The sequence below is a fragment of the Bacillus rossius genome, chromosome 12 (assembly GCF_032445375.1).
Source record: "Bacillus rossius redtenbacheri isolate Brsri chromosome 12, Brsri_v3, whole genome shotgun sequence".
NCBI classification, from domain to species: domain Eukaryota; kingdom Metazoa; phylum Arthropoda; class Insecta; order Phasmatodea; family Bacillidae; genus Bacillus; species Bacillus rossius.
The window spans coordinates 44,792,940-44,819,080 of NC_086339.1; the positions used below are offsets into that span (position 1 = coordinate 44,792,940).

At 36.2% G+C, this 26,141-nt stretch overlaps 1 protein-coding gene across 5 annotated transcripts in view; it reads left to right on the forward strand.

Moving 5' to 3' along the window:
- Positions 1–20,751, forward strand: part of LOC134537896 (zinc finger protein 226-like) — a 36,490-nt gene extending 15,739 nt beyond the window's left edge. For 2 of the 5 annotated variants that reach the window (XM_063378825.1, XM_063378826.1), the window contains 3 exons: positions 1,238–1,297; positions 1,375–1,431; positions 14,867–20,751. In XM_063378825.1, coding sequence (XP_063234895.1) covers positions 1,238–1,297; positions 1,375–1,431; positions 14,867–16,186 — 1,437 coding nt within the window. In that variant the 3' untranslated portion in view covers positions 16,187–20,751. Of the gene's footprint in view, positions 1–1,237; positions 1,298–1,374; positions 3,735–11,765; positions 11,830–11,908; positions 12,111–12,198; positions 14,501–14,866 lie in introns of those variants that run through there. The other 3 variants (XR_010076063.1, XM_063378828.1, XM_063378829.1) reach the window with 3 other exon arrangements.
- The last annotated feature ends 5,390 nt before the right edge of the window (positions 20,752–26,141 follow it).

Here is a 26,141-nt window from a genome sequence, read left to right on the forward strand (position 1 = left end):
CCAGGCTTAACAAATATTACAGTTTCCTTTTGAGTGATGATAGTAACCTGAGCTTTTGATAGAATGATGACACTATTACTTGAGACTTGAATTAATAAGATAGTGGAATGTGTTTGAGTAGCTATTTCAATGAAATAGAAGTATTTCAGTTATATAGATAGATGCAATAGTCTAGTTGAGAATTTTCAGCATTAATTTAATTTTGTAGAGAGTATATTCTAGGATGAGTAGCCTAAGCAACTAAGTTGTTACTTTGAAATAGAGACACCATTCTTTCACTTTGCTTAGCTCTAATTAGATCAAAACCTGAATATCTTTCAATACTTTGGAATAGTATAATGATATCTGATAGTTACATAATTGAAAAAATCATAAAAAGACAATTTGATTTCTAATAAACTATTTCCCGTGCCGATTGTAGCTTCTCTCTCGGATTGTAGAATCTACTTAGACTCATTTTTTAGTTGCAAGTATATACTATATAACATAGACCTAAGAGTTCCTCAATTCCATAGCCATCTATTTGTCACCTTATACATCTTTAACAGAAACAATGACATAATATTCAGACTAACTACTAATATTCCTTTACCCCAGTTCTCTGCTGTGCATTTTTCTCTCCAGATAATCTCATCTCACTGTATAGCCAATGAATTGCTACTACTACTTCATCCTCCCTTAGATCTACTGCAATTTATCCTTTTTATTGCTTCCTCTCTCTCTTTCCATGTGATATCCTCATCGTACAACCCTGCCCTTACTTCCTGTTCGTCTGCTCCTCTTCATTCTCAATCATGCCGGGCTTTAACTGCTTCTCAAATAATTACCCCACAGTTTTTTTTTTTCCTGTACTGACGTGACCATGCCTCCGTCATGTGTCATCTGAGTGTCTGAGCCCTCTCTTTCCTCCTACTCCATGCTGGGCTGTATGATAGTTTCTTACTGCCTTCCATGAGGGGAACCTACTATAAGTGATCATTATCATCAGAGTGCAACAGAAAGTAAACTAAATTAAATTTCTTTGCTGACATTGTATCTCAGCAAAGCATTTAATAAAGCCTAAATTTCACTACCTATAAAATACGAATAATTCAAATGTGTGGTAATTTTCGTACACAAAATTACTTTTAAAATGCAGGTTGAATTGTATGTATCATAAATGCAATGTTGTTCTGCCAGATCTCTCTACTGGCATGGGGTGTTGTTTACTGCTTGTAACTGCTGCTGTTTGTTGCAGGAGGAGATGGAACAGAAGCCAGTGGTTGAGATGGAGTTTGTCAAGGTGGACAGCATCAAGGTACAGTAGCCTGCAAGTGTGTGTAGCTGCTGTCTCCTTGTACCAGAGCAGTCTTCTCCACTGTGGTTGTGTTGCAGGAGGAGGTCGAGGAAGAGACTCCACTGGCTGGCGTCCAACCAGCTGCTGTGTGGCAGGTGAGTCGTGGTTTCACTCTGTCTCGGTCACAATGCCAGGCTGTCTCTCTTCGTAGCAGCCACAGTACTACTTACTAGAGGAGTTCTCTTTGTCTTAATGTTATGAATTAATTTTTAACACTTGACTAAGTAATCATCATGCTCTTTCTGAAAAGAAATACTGGAGCATGTAGTGGCTGTGTTATCGTGACTCAGATAAGTTACTGGCGGGAGTTTTCTCTTCAACCCATACATATAGGTACTTAGTAAATATATGTAGGATTTGTTAACATTTTCAAGGTAAGGTTTGCATCTTCAGCCTGTCTACTTTAATTCTTCAGGAGGAAGTGGTGTAGTCACCTACTGGCTTCCCTTCTTGTTCCCGTCTCCTATTCCCGAACCACTACAAGGCAAAAAATATATATATTTTTAAATTTTGTGAAGAAGACGAGCTCCAATGCAAAAATCAGAAAGTTTTCACAAATCTAAAATGGTTGGCTACAAATAGTGCTTAATTTGGAAAACATTAGTTGAAGTGTCATTCTTGAAATGTTGCCATTAATATCGTGGAAATGCACACACAAAGACAGTTTTGTTGAGGGCACAGTTGAAAATGAGGTGTTAATGAAATACTCACTTCAGGCGTCACAAAACCAGTCTAGATAGACACGAAGATTGCGTGTCTTGCCAGTCTCGGACATGAAAAATTTGATTGAAATGGCTTTGTGGGGGAGGGGGGAGGAACCACAGACATTGCTTGATTTAAGTTCATGCACAATCACAAAACGTATGTGCATACAAACACTGGCTGGTTCATATTTATATTTCTCCTCTGGCCGTCACGTGAGAGCTGTCTGAGTCCCGGCTGCAGCCAGTGCCCGACCTGGCCTGCACTCCTCTCACGCCCGGCCGTTCCCGTGCTAACTGCGCCAGAATACACGCCTGGCAGAATTGTTACAGGAGAAAATTGTAATAGAAGTCCTTGCTGAAATATTTCCATTGTTTGAATGTTCGTATAAACATTACTGTACTGAATATATTATTTTATTTCTGTGATTATTGTTAAGCCCAAGGTAGCTGCTATTCGAAGCAGTGTTCTTGATCATTTTATTGCATCAGTATTTTCAATGTCTGGAAAAATACTCACATATCTTCATTTATTCTCACTCGTACTGTCTTATTAGCTTATTGCATACTGGCAGCGTACCTCGGGTATGTGTTCTTTTGCTTTGTTCATCATATATTACAAAAATATTAAAAAGAAGTAATTTTTTACTCCTTATTGCAAATCTTGGAAAAACTTTCAAAAACCTGGAAATATACCTGAAATTTGTATTTAAAATTGAGTGGCCAAACTAATTGTAGTTGACAACTTAACGAACCATTCACTTTATTATTGTCTTATTTCCCAGAAGCTACTATACTTACATTTACTTTTCATTTCCCAAAATATTTGTTCAATGATGTAAAAAAAAAATGTTCTTAGCTGGAATTTAATTCTTATTATTACTATTCAAGGTGATAGTCATATTCAAGAATAATTAGGTGTTTGTATTTGATTTAAAGTAGAAAATTGACATTTGCATAGGCATGCTGTATGATGATCAGCTGAAATCTCTTTTTGTGTATTCTAAAAACCACACAGATGATTTTTCTCTAAAAGAAATAGCAAGAAAAACAAGAGAGAGTAATTAAAAATTTTTTTTTCGTAAAAACAATGAAATGAAGATGTTAATTTTTTTTACAAATACAAGGGGTTAGTTGATATACAAGATCATTAATATTAGAATATTTATAATAATTGTCCCAATTTAATTGTAGAGACCAAGAAATTCACTGAATTTTGTAATTTCTCAACACAGAAAATAATTTGTTATGTAGTGAAAATTGTCCATTGTAATATTGATGGTTAAAGGTGGATGATACAAATCTCCTTTTGAGCACACCAACAGCATGGTTTCTGCTCACTTAGATAAATTGGAAAAACAAATATCCAGAAGATTTTTAGATGTCTGGGTGTTGTTACACTGAGTTAGTCCGAGGCTAGATTAACCATCACTTTTGGGACCAGGGTGTGGTTGGAACACTAAAAAGGTCGTATAATCAGAGAAGAACAAAACAATTCATTTACAGAGCTCAAAATGATGTAATAAATCAAAATTACGTCACTTCTTTGCCCACAATATGTCTATAGCTGTAGTGGTTGACTGTTGCTCCAAATATTTGAGGACAATTCTGATCACATCCTTTGCTGCAGAGTGGCTGATCTTTTCATCATCTGACTCCTCTTTCTCAACACAATACTGTTATAAAACAAAATAAAATATCTGATCATCTAAAATTTCCTCATTGGTAACATGAAAAAAGATGAACGGGAAGACCAATGGTTATAATAATGTGAAGTGTTTAAAACACTTTAGTAATGTGAAATCTGCAGAGGAAAATAAAAGGTTTCTTTTTGACTAGCTTTACCAATACCACAAATGTTATTCAAGTAAAATACTATTTAACCATTTCTTTTATAGAACATAACAGTTCATTTAGTGTAAATTTGTTCCAAAGAATGTCCTGACTTCAGACAAAGCACAAAAGTATACTTGCGGATGCACGAAAACTGCTGCTAATGTCAAAGAAATGGCTTCGGTAACTCATAAATGGTAATTTCTCAGATACCCGTAGGAATCTTGAAATGCTGTTTTCAGGGTATAAGAGAAACGTCTTTAGTGTTTGAAAAAAGTATTTTCGGAATTTTATTATTGTACATATTTACGGAAAAGCCGTATTGCAGTAGAATTGAACATCATCCACTCCACTTTTTTTTTTTGTTGAACTTGAGTATATGCATGTGACATGTTAAAAAAAATATTTATTGTAATCTTAAGCATTGGATCATATCTCTTGGTAAGTTCAACAATATTTGAATAAATTATTCTCTGTTTTTCTTTGGTTTTCTTATTTAATATGTACTCTAATTATTTCTTTAGATATTAAGTAGGTATGCATCCATCAAACCATTTATGTGTAAAGGATATTGCTTTACTATTGGTGCATGTTTCACTAACATTGATTGAATCATTACATATGATTTATGCAAAAATTTAGTGAGTGTTATAACCGAGTGTATTCTTGCCAAGTTGTTATTTATGCAGTACGGGGATTTCCAGGGTATGACTACTTATCCTAAGCATTTAAAATGAATTATTTAAAAATAACTTTATAATAAACATTTAATAAATCAATAAAAAAATATAAACCTACAATTAATTACTTAGGAACTAACATTGCATAAGATAAATAATCGTACTGACGTCGTCCAGGGCTATGCCCTCTCTTAAGACCGATGTGCCTCACAACTTCAGCCCTCTTTTCCTCCCACCATCACCCTGTGTGTCAAACAGCCTGCCGTACGTGTGTGTGCGTAGGTGTACTATAGAGGATGCAGTAATCCTAGTTGGTGAGGAGGGAGGTGGTGGAAGGGGGGGCAGCAGCGGGTGAGGAGGGATGTGGTGGAAGGGGGGCCTGCAGCTGACGAGGAGGGAGGTGGTGGAAGGGGGGGGCAGCAGCGGGTGAGGAGGGATGTGGTGGAAGGGGGGCCTGCAGCTGACGAGGAGGGAGGTGGTGGAAGGGGGGGGCAGCAGCGGGTGAGGAGGCGAGTGGTGGAAGGGGGGGGGGGGCAGCAGCGGGTGAGGAGGGATGTGGTGGAAGGGGGGCCTGCAGCTGACGAGGAGGGAGGTGGTGGAAGGGGGGGCAGCAGCGGGTGAGGAGGGATGTGGTGGAAGGGGGGGCAGCAGCGGGTGAGGAGGGATGTGGTGGAAGGGGGGCCTGCAGCTGACGAGGAGGGAGGTGGTGGAAGGGGGGGCAGCAGCGGGTGAGGAGGCGAGTGGTGGAAGGGGGGGGGGCAGCAGCGGGTGAGGAGGGATGTGGTGGAAGGGGGGCCTGCAGCTGACGAGGAGGGAGGTGGTGGAAGGGGGGGCAGCAGCGGGTGAGGAGGGATGTGGTGGAAGGGGGGGCAGCAGCGGGTGAGGAGGGATGTGGTGGAAGGGGGGCCTGCAGCTGACGAGGAGGGAGGTGGTGGAAGGGGGGGCAGCAGCGGGTGAGGAGGCGAGTGGTGGAAGGGGGGGGGGCAGCAGCGGGTGAGGAGGGATGTGGTGGAAGGGGGGGGGGCAGCAGCGGGTGAGGAGGGATGTGGTGGAAGGGGGGGCAGCAGCGGGTGAGGAGGGATGTGGTGGAAGGGGGGGCAGCAGCGGGTGAGGAGGGATGTGGTGGAAGGGGGGGCAGCAGCGGGTGAGGAGGCGGGTGGTGGCACATTGGGCTCAGAAGGGAGAAATTTGGGACAATTTCAGCTAGGTTAAAATAGTAGCATCAGCCTGTGCCTTGTAATTACTTCATTATAGAGAGGATTGATGAAAGTAATTAGATTTGTAGAAGTATACATTCCTGATGTAAACCCCCGTTTATTGCTTAGATAGGGTGTTACTAAATTGGAAATTTATTATTCTGAATAATATTGTTTCACCAATTGGAGAAAAACCACTAATTAAAGAAATGGTTTAGTATTTAGGGGCATTATATTTAGTACTATTTGTTGAATCTTTATTACCTTGGCTATTTTCATTTATTAGGAAAAAGGTAAATTTTAAACAAGTATTGAATATATGATGCAATAAATAGGAGCAGCTTTTCAGAAAGAAATTAGGTATGCCGTCAGGGCCTATAACACTTGAAGATTTTAAGGAATTAATATTTCCAAGGCTTTCTGAAATGGTAGAAACAGGTATAGTCTCCAGGCACATGTCAGTGATTGTGGATTACAGCTTGATGACTCAGAAACACTAGACAAATATTGGGCAAATACGTTGGGAGTTTCAAATTATTTTAAACATTGTGAACAAACCTTCGAATTATTTATCTAACAAATTCACTTTACATTCAGAAACCCTACAAGATCATTAGATAAACACAATTAACTTTTAGTGAGCGTTGTTCTTAATTGCCATCCTTCATAATTCTATCATTTCGCTAAAATGTTTTTAGGGTTGTTCTAGATATTGTTATTAATCGTTCGGGTCCAAATAATTTTTGTATGTGTCTGGTAATGAGAATATTGTGTATATTAAAACATATACTACAGTAGAACCTCTTGAAGTCGAACCTCGATAAGTCGAAAACCTCCCAAACTCAAAAAAATGTTGTGTTCCCTTCCATTCAGGCCCCAAAACCTCAGTTGCTCAAAATCTCAACTCTCTATTAGTCGAAATAATCAGTGAGTCCCTCCAAGCCATTTTGTTACAGATTTTCCCTCCATAACTCGAAAAATTAAATTGGACCTCTGTATCTCAAACATAGCAATGTTTTATTTTATAACCTTTACAACTCAATTATTTGAAACTTATTACCTCTATAGTTTAAAGCAAAATAAGTTACCTACTTTAAGAATTTGTCGACAATGTAAGTACACAATGGTTTCTTAGAAATCAATTTAGGAGTATGTATACAATAAATAGGATTACTACGAATTTATGACTCACGTGTTTGCTTGCATGGTGTCAGGTGTTAAAATTTTATTATTTTTGATTTCATTAGAACTTTAGCGAAGCAAGACATTTGTTGTCGACTGTTACGACTGCTACACATCAATTTGTACAACAGTTTACAAATAAAATTGTTAAAACATGAGTGCTGTGAAATGTAAACTGAAAACTTTGAGTCTCGCTGAAAAATTGGAAGCTGTGAAAAGCTGTCAAAAGAAGAAAGATGTTGCTGAACAATTTGGCCTGCCAATGAGTACTCTGTAAACAATAATAAAAAATGTATCAGACATCATGAGAAATATACAAAACGGTCAAAGTTTGTCCTGCAAAAGACGACGAATTGCAGAATTTCCGAGCTTGGAGGAGTGCTTACTTAAATCGTTTGAGCAGTGTCGGAGCCAAAATAGTGTTAGTGGACCACTGTTACAAGAAAAAGCAGAAACATATTCTAAATCATTCTGAAGAACAAGAATTTTCTGCTCTTTATACCTTAAGGCGCATTTACACCTGTGCAACATTTTGTGCGCCTCGGAGGCATGCGACTGTTGCGCGCAGTCGCAAGCAGGAGCATGCAACAATGCGAGGAGAGGCATGCCACAGATTTGTGCGCACGGCCCCTCCCGCGCAGAGGCAAGTAGGTGCAAGTATCTCCCCATGTCAGACGGGGAGACACTTGAAACAGTCGTGCGTCTTGTGCGGTTGTCCGAGGTATAGCTTGGTTCAGAGTAATTTCGTTGCATGTGTTAAAAAGACGGAGTGGCCCAAGGAAACAAATTAGAATTTCGCAGAGGATTACCATGCATTTCCGTGTTTGTGGATGTCTACGTGCGCCGATTACAAAGACAGGAAAAAACGTTGTGATGCTCTACAGAATCTAAAAGACAAATACGCAATGGCGACAAAAAAAGCAGTTTTCAACAAAATAAAAAGCTTGTGGTCGTACTTTCGCCGAGTACACAATGAGTATTTGTCAAAGAAGAAGAGTGGTGCCGGCACTGCAGATGTACCGAAACCGTCCTGGTTTCTCTACGATTCATTGTTGTTCATTTTAGATGGAGATGAGATAAGGCCTGGAAATGTTTACGCTGGTAAGTAGGTAATTTTATTATTATGTGAATAATACACGAATATAAAGTTGAGTGCACATGTTAAAGTTTAACAATTATAAATTTGCAAACATATATAATGGAATAATGAATACAGAAACTGCTATTTGCAATAATATAGAGTGTTGACGTTCATAACCATTATACATTGTTGAAGACCATAAACATAATGGCGTACAACTACTTTAAATAAGGTATTGTACTGAATCTGAGATTACTAAAAATCATATGTGAACTAATAACTATATATATTTAACTATATGTATTTCAGTGTTTGTGTACACTTTGAAACACACATGACTGGTATTACTTACTGGGTGTATAACATCGACGTACAAATATGGTTTATATGTACAAATTTGTTCTGGACATTTAAATGAACCTATCTTGCCAGGAAACACGACCCTGATTACTAACAAAATATTTCGTGAAATTGTCTCGGGAAGCTCGAGCATCAGCTCTCGCATGTTGAGGAACGGTTTTTAGGTTTGTCAGTCCGGAAGTCGATCCAACGTCATCTCTCCACCTACCTCGTACTACACTTCCGTGTGCTGTATTTTCACAATCCACATAGCCAGGCGGGCAGTATAGGTGTGACGAGGTTGAACTTCTGCGAAGAAAGTTGTGTAAACACACACATGTGAGAACTATATTTTGTACCCTATCAGGGGTTACCATCATAGGCTTCCGAAACATTCTCCACACACTAGCTAAAATGCCAAAACAATTTTCCACAACACGCCGTGCCCTTGACAGTCTGCAATTATACACACAGCGCTTCACTTGCTATTTTAATCTCTTCACACAGATTCACACACACACTACGACGTTTAAGATATTCATTCATCCAGTATGCGCGCTTATTTTTTCTGTTTTTTCTTCGTCGCAAATAAATAACAGCTCCAGCAACAGCGGTTACTGCATCTACAGACTCCATCGTCACTGAAATAAGGCATGCGCTCCTCAAGATTATGTGTGAACGGCGAGCTGCGTATGCATAGGCGCATGCACTAGTCATATGCGTTACCTTGCGTCTTGGCGCCTTGCATCTTGCGTCGAGGCATGCACACACGCACGGATACTATGCGCAAGGTACAAAGGTGTAAATGCGCCTTTAGACAATGATATGGATAGAGAACAACAGAATTACCTAAAGCAAAAAAAAAAGCTGACTTTTTTAATGCCATATTTTTTATTTACTTTAAGGATGTTTTGAAATAATGTTGATTTATAATAAATAAAAATATTTTTGTCACCTCTGCAACTTGAATTTTTATTTATTTTACCTCTCTAACTCAAAATGTATAAGAATGAATCACAACCTCTTTATGTCAAATCAAAATCCGCTTAATTCGATATCCTCCATAAGTCGAAAACTCTATAACTTTAATTTTTTGGCGTCTCCCTTCGAGTTCGACTTACAGAGGTTGTACTGTATTTCTTTTTAATATAGGAAAATGTTTTTTAAATTTCAGGGCATGGATTAATTGATTTGAAAAGCAAAATGGATATTTAGAGACCTTTTTTTTTTGTAAATTTTAGGTTGAAGAATTTGAATTAATATACAATTATTTAATTGATCAAAAAGATCATTGACATTGAAATATTTGTAGGAATCTGACCAATCATGATTTTTAATATATGTAATTGTTAAAGCCATGAAAATTACCATTTTTATAATTTCTAACCACAATATGAATTATAACTAAGAGGCAAACTGTTTATAATAATAATAATAATAATAATAATAATGTTTAAAGCAGGATGATATAAGTCTTCTTTAATAAGCACATAATCTGCATGAGGTACTGTACATTGAGAAATATTAAATAAACAAAGATCTAAAAGATTTTTTAATGGTTGGGTTTTTTTGCACTGGATTAGCTTGAAGCTTGAGGTAAAATTGAATAGGTGTTGAGCCTTGGTTTTAATGAGCTTATGCAAGATGTTAGCAGAATGAATTTTAATCCAATCAACACGGGAACATTGAAATCACCAAGTATCACTAAGTAATCAAAGTATGCATTGGGAGTTAGTGTGTTAGAGATTTGGAAAGTTAAGTTTTGATATTTAGCCACTTTGATTCCAGGGAAGTCTTAATTATTTATTGGTTGAACTGATAAAAATTTATTTTTAATAACAGCATTTAAAACTCCACCTCTTTACTTCATTGTGAGTTGCACATTTCTGTCATTTTTCTATGATAAGATATTGGTCATAAAAAAATGAGAATCCATACTGTTTTTGTAGAACCAAGATTCAGTGAGGCAAATGATATATTGGGAGTAAACAAGATATTCAAAAAATTCAATGGATTTTTTTCTGTCCTCTTATGTTTTGATATGAAATGACCCACTTGGGGTTGAGCTGCACAATAAGATGACTGTGTTGTGTCTTGAGTATGTGTGTAAATAACTCTCCTGTGTTGGTTTTTAATAAGTCATCTACGAGTAAGTATAAATTGTTCAGTAAAACTATCTAAGCAGTGCGTGAGAAGCACTATTAATAGCACCATTGTGCTACATCTGCCCGGCTACCACGCCAGTGGCCCAGCTGGTGCCGGCGAGTTTTTTTTTTTTGAGTCAGATTCCTCAGCTTTCAAATGCAACATTCCATGAGAAAACTACAGCTATCTTTGGTGGTTGGTGCTTTGAAAGCCGCACTTCAAAGCTTGGCCTTTTATGTTCTTCAGTTCTCGCACATGCTGACCGTAATGTGCCTGCTAGTTTTTATAAAATAAAATGACTAGAAAGAGAAGCTTATTGCCATTTTTTTTCTATTCTTGAAGAGGACTGGTTTAAAAAAAAATTCAATACTGGAGAAGGTATATGGCTGTCTTTTGTTATTAGGAGTGGTTGTAAGTCAGGAGGGGAGAGGGAATAAAGTGGGCTGGTCTACACAGTAATAAAGCAGCACTGAAAGCAGACAAAAAGAGGTTTGACTTCACTTGTACTCTACTGTGGACAGATATATAAAGTTGTTTTTTTATGAACCAAATTATAGCTGTGACTCATACCCAGGGCGACTCTTCTTCTGGTAAATACTGTATATTTAGTCATTCTGAAGGGATCAGCTGGTTATGAAAGTTCAATGTCACAGGCACCTAGTTTTGTTCACACCTATATTCCTTCATTAGTAATATTCTAGTCATTAATGGTGATATTTGATTATTTTATTGAGAAAAGCCTTTTAACTATATTTTTACTGATTTTTTATTTGGTTGGCCAGGTTATAATATATGTGAGAGTGAATTTCAATGTTTTGTTTCATTAAAATATTCAGTTTATATTGATAATTTTACGTATATGATTCATTAGAACCTAAGATGCTTCTGTGGGGAAAAATTTAGATAGAAAGACGTGTGGCGACACAGCGGTGCCGAAATTATAGACGATAATTTATTGCATCCTGTGAAAGAGACAGACAGACATTCGCCAGGACTGAGGAATCCCAGAATAGTGTATTAAATTAGAAAGAGACTGGTGTGAGAGAAAGACAGAGACATGTGACACAACATGGGGAAGGCACACTGAGCAGGAAATCACTGACTAGTAGCTGTAAGGATTGTATATGTAGCAAATAGTAAGTGAATTTTTCTGTATGCTTGGTAATGTACTTTATTTGGTTTTGTGTTGTCGTTCGGTGTTCAAGTACTGTGCCGAAAGGACGTGTGGGAGTGGCAGCTCACAAATAATATATTATGCATTTGTCCGGACAGGCAATTTCACGTCTGGGTGTGGAGCCCTGCAGCAATTTAAGGTTGTTACCTCTAAAAAAATAAGGTAAATCTGAAAATTTGGTCATTGATACTAAACACCTTGCTGAACAACATACTGAAATTCCCCTATTTTCCATATTTAGCAACACATTTGCTACTGCAGAAGAAATCACTGCTGCTGGCGAGAAATTCACTATCCACATGTACACTACAGAGAAATTCTCCACCCTGAATGAACTTCGTGGACATCTGTATGCTCGAACTGTGGCCCGAAAAGCTGTGACTGCTACCTTCGGACCAACAAGGTTCGCAGCCTTACAACACTCGCGTAGGACTTACTTGCAGGTACAACTCACGTTATAAGGATCTGTGTGTACAGCAAATTTTATTGGCAATCCTTATCAATTGATCATATTTTGACCCTGCATTATAGGTCCAGGATTGGCTGGGTAATACTTTAACACCAACCAACTGGGGCTGGCGTGAGGTTCAACGAACACTTCTTCCGATTACCAGTGACTTGCCACCAGCTCCCGATGAACTTCTACATCTCATCTCATGTGCATGTAGATCTGAGTGTGGATCAAAGTGCTCCTGCCGCATTGCTGGCCTTCCGTGCTCTATGATTTGCACACGCTGTAGAGGTAGAAGTTGTTGGAATGTAGCTGAAGACATCAATGATGACCCAGATCATATGTAGTTAGCTGAGGTATGTGAACAAAAACTATGTTTCTGTGTTATTATTTCTTGTTATTTGAGATTTCTTATGATGCCAATCAAGAAATTGTTATAGTGCATGACACTACAAAGAAAAACCTGAATTAAAAATGACTACACAGAGTATAACATCGTATGAGATGTTTTTTGAGAAGCAGGAGCATAATTTTAATATCATAAATGTAGTAAATAATTAAATCATATGTAAAATTACTTACACAGTATAACAAAGCTGTTTATATCTTACTAGAGCAATGGCTCGTTAGAAGCACCAAAAGCAGAATATTGACGGGTGAAAATGTCATCCCGCCTTCCGTCCGAGTCATATCTGATGGCGCACGCTGGTACTTGAGCCACCGTATCTCGGTAACTGTTTGTCACAGAACAGTGTGAGATACACCGTTGAAAAGCTCAAATCTTAAGGAATTGATTTTGTTTAACTTATTTTTTGTTATTGGCGGTACTTTTTAACCTATGGATAGTTTTTTTCATAAATTCCATGATTTTCGGATAATTGTCAAAGTTTGATCTATAATATTTTTACTTCAAGTATATTTTATTACTGTGTCTGTTTATATATAACATTTGTGTGGGCCAGTGGTTAATTTTAATCGATCCCCGTGAATGTCAGTTGATGCAAATATTTTTCGGATGTACATTTGCATCCTTGTGTCATTTAGCGGGACTTACGACATTATTGCACGAAAAAATTATGACGCCGACATGGGAAAATAGGGGAATTTCAGTATGTTGTTCAGCAACATGTTTAGTATCAATGACGCTATATGTGCAGCATAGGCCTGGGTGGTCCGCTGGTCCACCGGAATTTATTTTCTGTGTATCCTCGTACCTAGTCGATGGAGTCCTTAGGAACATTATTTCGTTAAGGCACAGGAATGTGAATAACATCGACGAAACTGAGCGAGTGTGTTCGATTATGTTCGTTCGCAATCTTATGAAAGACCTGTGTTGTTTTCATCATAAAAATAATAATTTCTAACTCTACTTCAAACTCTTTTATTGAATTTCAAACATTGAAAGATACAAATAATACCTATCATAATTATCAACAGAGTTTTAAACCCAACTACCTACAACAGTCGTCGAGAAATTCTTCAAGTGTTTATAGTTGTGTAAGGAACAGTCTTCGTCTTATCCGGGCACAATTGTGACTTTTTACAAATTGGCAGGATAACTCGAGCATGAGGAGAGAGGTGGATTGAGTCGGTTAGCAAAAATGTCCAAGGTTCATGGAAAAAGGTACGTAAACTGTCAAGGTAATGGGTGACTTGTTGGGCTGGCTTAATGAATGGAGGAAACACATTTGGCCAACACATTCAAAAGTGCATACAAATGCTCCTAGCAGATTTGAATCAAACTAGTAAGGTCTTTTACCTTATGGTGAATGGCAGACCTGAAAGAAAGGGCAGATAAAGGCCACATAAACAGTAGTGGTCCTTCACCAGGAAGAGTGATGCCCTGTAAAACGAAGAAGAATAGGCCTATCATTGCTAGAGGATTTTAAAAAAATTGTAATAAATTTTTTTTACATTAAATATAAAGCATCTGTCAATCTGTAACATTATTATTGCTGTCTTTCACTTGATATTTTGCCTACTCAGTAATTTAAAAAAAATTGTTTGTCTCAAAGTCGTTTGGCCTAATTTTGTTTGCCTTGAAAGTGTTTGTCTTTTAGTCATTAGTGATGAATTTGTTACTCTATAAGTGTTTTGTTTTAAAGAAGTTTACCATGATATTGTTGCCCTAAATTATTTTGTCCTTATGTTGTAGGCCCTAAAATTTAATGTAAATACTTATGTACCCAATACTAGCATTATGACATTAGACATTCCTAACGAACATTCCAGTGCAATATACTGGACACCAGAGATATTGGATCCCGGACTCACACATGTTTGTGCAGCTAAAGTAGCCTCTGTAGTGTGCTGCGATAGTTTATGTATTATTTAAAAAAAATTATATAAAGTACACAAAAGTACTCCAATCAATTTGTTACTTATCCATTTTTTAATATTACCATAGAATTATATTATTTGATTATTTATAATTGTTTAAAAAATAACAAAATATAAGGAGTGTGTTGCCAATACCAAAAATTTATGATTAAAGTTACGTTGGTTTGCAATTTCTTAGCATTAATAGAAACCAAAAATTATGTAATGATAAATTTTTTTTTTTTTCAGAATGAAAATACTTAATTTATTAGAAATTAAATACCTATTATTCGTTTTACTATCTTTTACCCTAGTGTACCTCAGCACATACTTGATTAAAAATTTATTCAGAGAAATACTATCTAAGATTTTGTTACAGTTAACTTAACTCATAACACATTTTAAAATAAAGGAATTATTTTGTTGCAGGCAGTTGATAATCCTGCTGTGGAGACTAGCTCTCTGGCTGGAGCTTCCAGAACAAGAGCTAGTTATAGCGGGGAAGGCAGTGCATGTCTCAAGACTGAATGTGTACCAGAAGATGATACACAGGCAGAAACTGCTACCTGCGGTGCTAGTTTGATGTCCGACATTTGCGTCAGTGTTTCAACAGATTGCAAGGGCCTTCACCATCATCAGCATTTGTGTTCTTCAAGCAAACAAGACAAAGATGCTCCAATTATAAGACAAGAGCCACTAGTACGTCATTTAGTTGAATACAACAGATCTCATACAGGAGAGCGTCCCTTCAAGTGTGATGTATGTAGTAAATCATTTACTTCTACAAGGAAACTGACTTCACACAACAGGCTACATACTGGGGAGTGTCCTTTCAAGTGCGAAATTTGTAATAAATTGTTTGCTAGGAAACAGGCACTTGATGCACACCGTAGCTTGCACACGGGGGAGCGTCCCTTTAAGTGTGCATTATGTGGGAAGTCTTTTAGTTTAAAAAGGTATCTTGATGTACACATCAGGGTACACACAGAGGAACGTCCCTTCAAGTGTGCATTATGTGTTAAGTCTTTTGGTTTAAAAAAGTGTTTGAATGTACACATTAGTAGAGTACATACAGGGAAGCATCCCTACAAGTGTGAATTATGTAGTAAATCTTTAGATTCTAAAAAGGATCTGATTTTACACAACATGGTACATATAGGGGAGCATCCATTCAAGTGTGAATTATGTGGTAAGTCTCTTAGTTCTAAAAGGAATCTTATTGTTCACAGCAGATTACATACAGGGGAGAGTCCGTACAAGTGTGAAATTTGTAATAAATCATTTATTACTAAAAAAACACTTGATGCACACAACACATTTCATACAGGGGAGCGTCCCTTTAAATGTGAATTATGTGGTAAGTCTTTTAGTTTTAAAAGGTATCTAGTTGTACACATCAGGGTACACACACAGGAGCGTCCCTTCAAGTGTGAAGTGTGCAGTAAGTCGTTTTGTGATAACAGACATCTGATTGTACACAAAAGGTTTCACACAGGGGAGCGTCCCTTCAAGTGTAATGTGTGTAATAAATCATTTGCTAGGAAAGAAACATTTAATGCACACTACAGCTTACATAGAGAGGAGCATCGCAATAAGTGTGAATTATGCAATAAGCCTTTTAGTTCTAAAAAGGCTCTCAGAGTACACAACAGGTTACATACAGGGGAGTGTCCCTTTAAGTGTGATCTGTGTAGTAAATCATTTAGTGTAAAAGAAAAACTTATTACACACATGAAATTACATACATAAGATGCTCCCTTTAAATGCTAACTTGTGGTTAATTATTTAATTGCAATAATCATCTTGTTGTTCACCCCAGAGTACATACTGTGAAGAATTTCTCATTACTCTGAAATCCAAGTCTGCGAAAGCTCCAGAAATAACTGCAGCTCAGATATAACTTGCTGCACTTCAGATGCAGAGACAATATCTTTGTGGGTGGGCAGTCTCAATTTACAAGTCTAGAGGAGCTGTAACAGTTTTATTTCAGGGTTACAGTTTGAGAACGAATGGTGAAAGAAACCCTTGTAACGTTGCAAGATCCATGCCTTCCTAGCTAACTATTTTTCTTTTAAACTATTTTCATGAATTTTCATTAACGTGTTGCATAATAATTCTAGAATAAGGGACTGTGTCTGGGGTGATGTGATGGAGAGAGGCATAAGAGGCCTGTAAGTGCGAGTGAGAACGAAACAGTGATTCCCCAGTAAGAGAGAGAAAAGATGGGATTCCCCACTGTAGCCCAGGAATTTTAGTGTTTTACCTGAAAAAAAATAATGTAGTTTTGAAATTTGGCACAGACGTTCCTTTGGGTGTTAAAAATTGATCTTTAAAAGTCCTCATCTCTCAGATGCCGGCTTCATACTTTTTTAAGGCAATAAGTGCGTAAGTGCCGAAATATGCACATCACGACTGTTGCGCGAAAAATATTCATTTAATATATCAAAATTTATCAAAATTTTAAAGTTAGGGGCCCTTCATCCTTAATCATTCATTTTTATTACTTTATACACCGCAAAAATTATCTTATAACCTAATTTCTACTCAACTAATGGAAGTAAAATGTATCACTGCTCTATATAATCACCAGTTACATCAAATCCACCACTGATAGGCAAAAATATACCTTTATAAAAGTTTTCCGTTATTTTATTAGCTTTAAATTGGTGGGTCAAACATGTGTATGCGATAATAATTGACTGACATATTAAGGATTACAATAACTACTGCACAACAATGGGTTATTGAGCAATTTAGGTTAATATTGACTATAGCATTTTACCAGAAATAAAAATAATGTAGGTTTTAAATTTGGCACAGACGTTCCTTTGGGTGTTAAAAATTGATCCTAAAAAGTCCCCATGTCTCCGATGCCGGCTTCACACTTTTTTAAGGCAATAAGTGCGTAATATCAATGAGGAAAACAGCAAAATCATCGCTTGCAAAGATCTTAAAATCGTGTGAGGTAACCAATGAGAGCATTAGTGTAGACTGCAAAGTAGTTATCGATGGAGGATACCTCTTGCATGTGCTTGTGTGGCCAAGACCTGCTACATTTGGTCAAATATGTGAGGCTTATGTTACATTCATCCAAAAACATTTTTCTGTGACAGCAACTGTAGTGTTTAATGGTTATGACAAGTTAACCACTAAAGAGGAAGAGCGAAGGCGGCATTCTGCAGGGAGGTCTTCCACCGATATTTAAATAGCTGCTAACAATGTTGTTACATCGACGCCAATGGACTTTCGGAGGAATGGCCATAACAAAAATGGGCTCATCAAATTATTAGTACATAACTTATTTTCGAGCTTCAGGTCATCACGCCATTCAGTGCTCAGGAGATGCTGATACCACTATAGCAGCTATTGCTCTTCAGTATTCAACAAGCTGTTGTGTAAAAGTAATAGCCACTGATACAGACATTCTTGCGATGTTGAGTGCGAGGTCAGAAGAAGATGCACACATTGAAATTGTCCATCCACCCTCAAGCAAGACAACAGGAAAGATTTACAGTATATCAGCTATTCAGCAGGACATTGGTGAAATGAAAAACTATATTTTGTTTTGTCATGCTATGACCGGATCAGATACAACCAGTGCTTTCTTCGGTAAGGGAAAGAAGCAAGCATGGAACATCATCAAGAACGATGTTTCCATTCGGAGAACAGTACATGTTTTTACATGTCCACATGCGGACAAGATCGTTATTGCAGCTGGAGAAAAGTTTGCAATTGCAATGTATCAGGGACATGATAAGTATTCCACTTTGGATGAAATGAGAGTATATATGTATACCTGCAAGATAGCAAAGATGCCTGTTAGTGCTTCTTTCCAGCTAGCCTCTCTTCCACCAACCAGTGCCGCATGTGAACAGAATTCTCTTCGGGTTTACCTACAGGTGCAAGAGTGGCTAGGCCATTCTTTAGATCCTGTTGAGTGGGGATGGAAAAGTGTGAGTGGCACACTTGTTCCTATAACAACATCCCTTCCTCCAGCTCCAGAAAAGCTCCTGAATTTGAATTTGATATCATGTAAGTGAATGCAGCTACAAATGTGAGTGTGTGCGGGCTGGACTGCAGTGTGGTATTATGTGTGCCAAATGTCGTGGGGCAACGTGCACTAATGTTGTTATCAATGATGATTCTGAAGACCAGGACCTTTAATGGACTGGTTAATTTGTTATTGTGTACTTCCATTAATTGATTTTAGATCAGGTTTCATTTTTTTGCTATGTATTATGCAACAATAATGGATGCTAAATAACTAAGTGCCTTTTACTTCACATCTTATACAAGTTACGATACAACTGAATGAATATTTTTTGCGCAACAGTCGTGATATGCATATTTCGGCACTTACGCCCTTATTGCCTTAAAAAAAGTATGAAGCCGGCATCTGAGAGATGGGGACTTTTTAGGATCAATTTTTAACACCCAAAGGATTGTCTGTGCCAAATTTCAAAACTACATTTTTTTTTAGGTTTGCTCGATTTTTCCCCTAAAATGCCTGGGCTACTGGTCGTGGGAACTGAGTGATAACTGCTGTCTCACGGTGTTGGAGAGAGAAGGAGAAAGTGAATCCCCTGTTTCTATGTGTGGAAATTAGTGATGGGATTTTCGATACTTTGATACCTTGATACCTTCGATACTTGACGGTATCGCAAAGTATTGAGTACCTATCGAAACTGTAAGTTCGATAGGTATCGCAAAGTATCGAGTACCTATCGAAACTGTAAGTTCGATAAATTTTTTCGATACCGGAATGCTTGTTCATTTGTATTGAATTAAGTTTTGAGTCGCCATCGTACAAAATACAACTACAGTAGAACCGATGATACGTTCCCGTTTCATACATTTTCCCGTGTCATATACCAATTAATTTTGGTCCCGCCGAAAGTACTATATTTACAATGGTTTACTTTCCCGGAACATACACTTATAAAATCATCAATTTCCCGTTTCATATGTTTTACGAAGCGGAAAAGACCTAAAATGCACAAATTTATTTGTTATATTCCTCCTGATAAACTACGTTTTAATGCTTTTATTTTGAAAAACGTTCATTGTTTACCTTTGCAAACGTAAGAAAATAACTTTATCACACCATAAATATGGATAGTATCAGGAAGACAGTGCACTTCGCTAGTAGCATCTATGGCCAGCAGCAAGCGAGACTAGTGGCGCAAACTGGCAATGATTATGAAAATGGTGCACGTGCTTTAACAAGGAACGGATGTCATATTTTGTGCATTCATTAATATTTGAACTGAATATACCCATTTGTTATTGTTTTCTTTCGATTGAATTGTTTTGTAATTTACGTTTCTCAGGTTAAAATTTTATTGAAAATTGTTCTGTTGCATAAAGTTGTTTGTAAAATGAAACAAACAAGCAAAAATTACTGATTTTTTTTTTTACAATAGCCTAATTTTTTTTATTTCTAATTTAGGCTTGGTGACTTTGCCCCCCTCCAAGAAAGGACTTCATAACATTTTGTAAGACCACTGTTTCTCATTTTGTATTTCACTTCTATTTTTTATATTGATTTTTATACTCAAGTCTTTAAAGTTGTTTGCAGTTTGTATTTTTGCAATAAAGAGGGAATTTGTATAGTTTAAAACTAATTTATGTTATTTGTAATAATTGTTACTTAATGGGAAAATATTTTTCCCTGGAGTATCGAAAGTATCGAACTGAAAAAACAATATAGCATTGAGTATCGAAAATGTGGTATCGTCCCACCTCTGCTGGAAATGGTTTTCAGTGTATATGTTCTGTGTTCTTATTGGCTTGTAATTGTTAGTGCGAATGAAGAGTGTATGTGATTGGTCGGTGAGGTCATGTGACTGTCCTTCCTGCATGGAGAAACCAGTGCCATGACTTCACTAGTCGTCTGATGATCGCTGCACAACGAGGCCACGTTCGGTGGCTTCTCACAAATTATGTAGTAATTATTGAATAGAAAATTTAACGTCGGTAGCTCAAGCCATGCCGTTTAATCATTTATTGTTTTGAAACTTTTCGGACATTTTTTCTTAATTAGAAATTGCGGCTACCGACGTCGGCATCTGGCTTGTGGCGAAATTCATTTTCGCTGGGTGCGGTCATGTTTTAGGCCGCACTAATCTCGTGTACTTACTGTAAGATGTTACTGAAGGACTTAAGCTACGTTTGTTTATGTTAATTTTCATCGCCCGAGCTGCGAGTATTTCTCGACAGGCGGATAGACGTGTTGAATGAGTGAACAAAATATTGAAAGTGATTGGATTTAGTTGTTTCGTCTTTCGGACAATAAAACTCAAATGACAAAGAAAGAATTTTTTTTATTTTATTTTATATAACGAACCGTTATACCCTAGTGTACATATCCACCCTTACTTTCCTTTTTTTTTAGTTTGTTTGCCACAATTATGCTTTAAGCTTGTAAGTTTTAACAATGAGAGTAAAAAATAATAATAACAATATTTCTGCCAGCCCAAAATTTACTCAAAAAATTAATCATTTGGTTTTAATGTATTGTTAAGGTTAATATTACAACCTTTTAAGCATTTGATGAGAGGAGAGTGACAATGAATTTTATCTCTTTTTCACCCCTTAGGGGTTGAATTTCGCTAAATATTAGAAATTATTGGTTGTTTTCGTATGTTTATTATTGGTACGAAATATCATTAATTAAATTTACTTAAACTTCGGGATATAATTATTAATCTTTAAAACATACTTACCCCGTTTTCACCCCTTAAGAGGTTGGAAAAAAAAATTAGGTTGGTAGTTTTCATATGTTTATTATTGGTACCCAATATCTTTCCTTATGCTTGATTATTTTCAGAGATATAATTAACTATATTAAAACATATTCACCCTTTTTTTCACTCCTTCAGGGGTGAAATTCTGTAAATATATAAAGCTTAGTTTTTAAGTTAAGCGAAAGCTTTCTAATAAAAAAAAATATCATCAAACTCTGTCAAGTAGTTTTTGATTGATGCTGGAACAAAGAGATGAACAGACAAAAATTAAAAAAAAAAAAAAATAATTTGAATAATGTAAATAGCTATTTACAATAGTTTTTTCATAGTTTCATCCAATGTACAGACTTTTTGCTGGGAACAGTTTTATTATTAGTAGAGACCAGGGACTGGAAAGTTACTTTTAAAAAGGAACTCAGTTACAGTTACAAATACTCCATTGGAAATGTAACCCTGTTACAACTACAAGTTACACTACTGAAAATAAACCAGTTACAGTTACAGTTCTGAGAAAAGTAACTATAAGTTACTTTAACAGTTACTTTGAGAAAAACTAAAAATGTGATACCTACGTAATATTGTTATAATTAAAAGCTAATAAAACATATTGGTTTAGTAAAACTGAAAAATTTTAAATTAGGTCTTAAATTACATTGAGTAATTAGTTCACACTACAAAATAATAACACTGATATCAAATCACCACTTTTTTAACCACTGCTTATTGATCTTGAGTAGCAGTTGCTTCTCAAAATTTGAATCTCTTAAATTGTCTCTATTTGGGCGTAAAACTAAACTTGCACAGCTGAACAACCTTTCAGCTGCTGCACTTGTTGGCACTGCTGTGTTCAACTTAATGAAAAGTTTTTTTGATTTGAGGATAGTCATTGAGTGAAGAAATGTCCTTATTCTTACACCCCAAAAACCTTTGTAGCTCTTGTTCCCCAGAATCTCCACTAAGCTCCTCTTATTTAAACCAAAGAAATCCTCTTATTCCTCATCACTGTGTCTCTGACCTTCTGGACATTCCAATGCAGTCCTCTGTAAAAAAAACTGGCCAAATGATGCTTGGCTTCATCCTTTTGTCCTTCTTCTAGCCAGTCAAGTTTGAATCTGGGGTGAAGGCAAGCTGCTGCAATAAGCTCTTTACTGGAGAAATTTTTAGCTCATTATAGTTAATGAGCTTGGTAAACCCAGTCGCACCAAGTTTATGAATTCAGATTGGTCAACTATACACAGTGGTTGACATCCTTCGACAAAGAAATTAACAATAGCCTCATTTAACATCCCTTGAGTTACGTGGGATGCACCTGAGCCCCATCTTTCCAATGTTGTTTGCTTATTTGGCACATTACTTTGACTTTGCTACAGTTTCCGTTTTACCTGCTCTTTTTTTTTTTTTTTTTGCATTCTCAAGGGCACATAAGCTGTGAGGGTGTTTACTCTGCAATCATAAATCAAACACACTTTTACTATAGAAACAAAATATATTTCTATTTCCTTTCTATAGTGATATTAATAATATTTTGTGCAGTTTTGTTTACTTTATATATATATATATATATATATATATATATATATATATATATATATATATATATATATATATATACATACACACATACATACATACATACATACTACAATAACATTTAAATCATAGTAAGTGAGGTAATGTTGTCACAAGTGCAATACATGCACATATACAGATTTTCGGTACTGTTTAGAGTAACATACGTCATGTTCGTAAACAGTCCGTTATTAAAATAAAATAGGACTTAGAAATTAGGTACTAATCGGGTCTATAGCTGCGATAAACTTACCTTGATGTGTTTCTTCAGGTTTGAAGACGATGAAATGTTCTTTCGGATCATCTTATTGTTCGCAGCACCACACAACAAGCACTTCACAATAAGGTTATTTTGATAACTCGACCGAACTTCGAAATATTAGAATATGAAGGCCACGGCAACAAAAGTTCTGGACTGCTTTCTCAGCTTCTCGCTTCATTAGATTCTGTCATTGATTTCGCGCATGTGCACAGGTAGGTTAATTAATTAAACAGCACAGCAGTAAACCCGCATGTCGCAAATATTAAATAAATGACAATCAAACTACGAGTGCAGGCTAGCCAACAGCAGTTTTACAAGTACAAGCAATACCATCGCAAATAATATGCTTGTCTGAATTTTCGTTCTGAGATTGAAAAAATCAACAAATCGTTATTCGTTCAATAAGAAATACATTAAAAAATGTAACGCAAGAAGTAAAGACAATTATCATTACTTTAAGGCGGAAAAATGTAATTCAGTTACAGTTACTGAAAACTTAATATATTGCGTTACCACAATCGTTACCATAAAAAGTAACTGTTACAAATAACGTCGTTACTAGTAGCGCGTTACTTCCAGTCCCTGGTAGAGACTATGTGTAAACTTTCGGGTAATTTTTGGTAAATTTTTCACATTAAAATGAGTACCGATACTCACAGCATGGGGTGGAAACTAATGGAACCGAACTGAGATCAATAATCGCGCTGTGCTGTGCCTTAATTTGAACTCATTTTTCTTTGTTTTGTGCTACGTTATAAACACTTAAAAAAAAAATTGTTATGTGTAAATTGTTGGTAAGGAATTAAATAGTTTAAATGTAGCTTATCTAACCTAACAAACCATACAACTATTAACAGTTTTATTTTTTAATGTTTCCAACCTAATCAACAGTTGAAACTATGGTAAAAGTTCTGTATCAAGTATCTAAGTTTATCCCTTGATCCTGATAGCATGATCCTGTATACATTGATCCTGTGGTACATGATGCTTGCTGTTTTAATTTATTACATCAAAAGATCCTGGACTTGACAAAAACTTGTAATACAACAAAGAATTATTTGTTTGTATTGTGATGAGTTTTTTTGTCCAGGATCTTTCAATGTACTAAATTAAAACAGCAGGCTTCATGTACCACAGGATCAATATATTCAGGATCATGCCATCAAGATTACAGGATTAACTTGGATACATGATATGGAATAATTACCAAAATTATAAACTACTGCAAATATTGCAATGATGTTTAATGGAATAATCATAAATAATCTTAGGAAGTAAAAAATTTATTTCCAGATATTTTGTTTCCTTTTATTTTATGCACCCCTGTCCTCCATAAAATACCTCTAGTGGCTCCTGCAACTCTTTAATGCTGGTGATATTATTTTTGGTTATATTTTCTGTTTGTGAAGAAAACCAATCTTCAAGCAAATAAATTTCCCTGAAATTTCCTGAAATGCATTGTGTGGTTTTGATAAAAAGTTGAGAAAAATCAATGTATGAACGAACATACACTCCATTCCTGATAGTATTTAACTTAACAGATGTTATAGTAAATATTTTGTTTTAAACTTTTTTTTTAAAATAAAATTGCAATTGAATGCCAGATTTTTGTACAGCTGTGCAAATATCCACTAAAAGTACCTATGCAACTTAAAATTAAATTAATATTGATAAAGGTTATTTCATTAAATATAATTAATTTATAACTTACTTACAATTTGTGAATAGTAAATAATGGTTGTCTATTATTTTGTGTGGGGAATCATTTAGTAGAAAGTTAGTCTATTTTTACACTTGTTATTTATCAATCTAAATTCCATAAAAAAAAAGGGGGTTTGTCTGTAAAGTCTGTTTACGGACGATAATTTTACATAACGTCATAAGAAAACATTGATGAAAAATTGCATACTTTTTAATTTTCAAATATTATTTACAGTTTTTCCAAATTTAATTTAAATCATTTGTTTGAATTTAATCACGAACAATAAGTTAAAAAGCCCGCCTTAACCTGTTTGATATTATGGAAGTTATTCTCGCACGGTGGTTGGCCGGTTGTTGCACGCTCGGCTCAGGCGGAACGTGACAATTTTTTGTGCGTGCAGCCGGCGTTCATCGATTTATAAGACTTTATCACGTCAAAAGACATTAATGATCACAGGCCAAGTGTAGACCAAGTGAAACAAGTAATTAAGGGCACTATCCTTCATTCAACAATAATTTGAAAATATTATTCAGTCATGGGTACTTGTAATCATAGGCCATTCAAATATACCAACAGGAAATACAATACATACGCCTGGTTCAAAATACAACTAGCAAATGTGCAGTTTAAACATATTAATTTTTACTCTTGAATCATACACCTTTATAATGGGTAACACTATCACAGGAAAATAAGCAAACATGTTACAATATAAATGGTGTTTCACATAGTGACAGTGAAATACCTTGTAACAGCTAAAGTGTTAAAAAATTATATGCAAGAAATAGTAAACAGACACCTTACAAAGTAATTACTAAAAGAACTTACAGATACATAATGAAATTTCTTCATTACAAGCAGAAGCATATGCACTAATATATGCATTAAAATATTTAGCTGTAATAAACCTGTGATTATTAATCAAATGCAACAGAGCCAATAATGGGACTGTACCATGGTGTACAAAAGCAATACAAAGGAATATATGGTTGTGTGTACGATGATTCAGGGTAAGTTAGCTTCCAATTTAAAATAGAGGGCCAGAATAAAAATAAACACACTAGGACCCCAGTCTAATATATAATGCAATTGCATTTCAGAATACGTGAACCAGAATCAAGTTAAGGGAATGCAATTCTTTCATATTAAGGGTATGCTAACAAGGCAAAATTACTGGCCCACGCATAAGGTTATTTAAGATAATATCAATCAATCATTTAAAGCAAACACACAACATGCCCCAGCACGTAACATGGCATCAACTGGAGAGTGTAAAGATTTCAAGCAAGCATTACAGTGCATCAAAGTACTTTATTACTGAAACAAAATATAGATGGTTGCTGGTCAAAAAAGAATTTGGAATAGAAGGCAGTAAACAGAAGTTAGCTCTTACAGTGAAGGGTATTGCCACAAGTTCCAAACAAA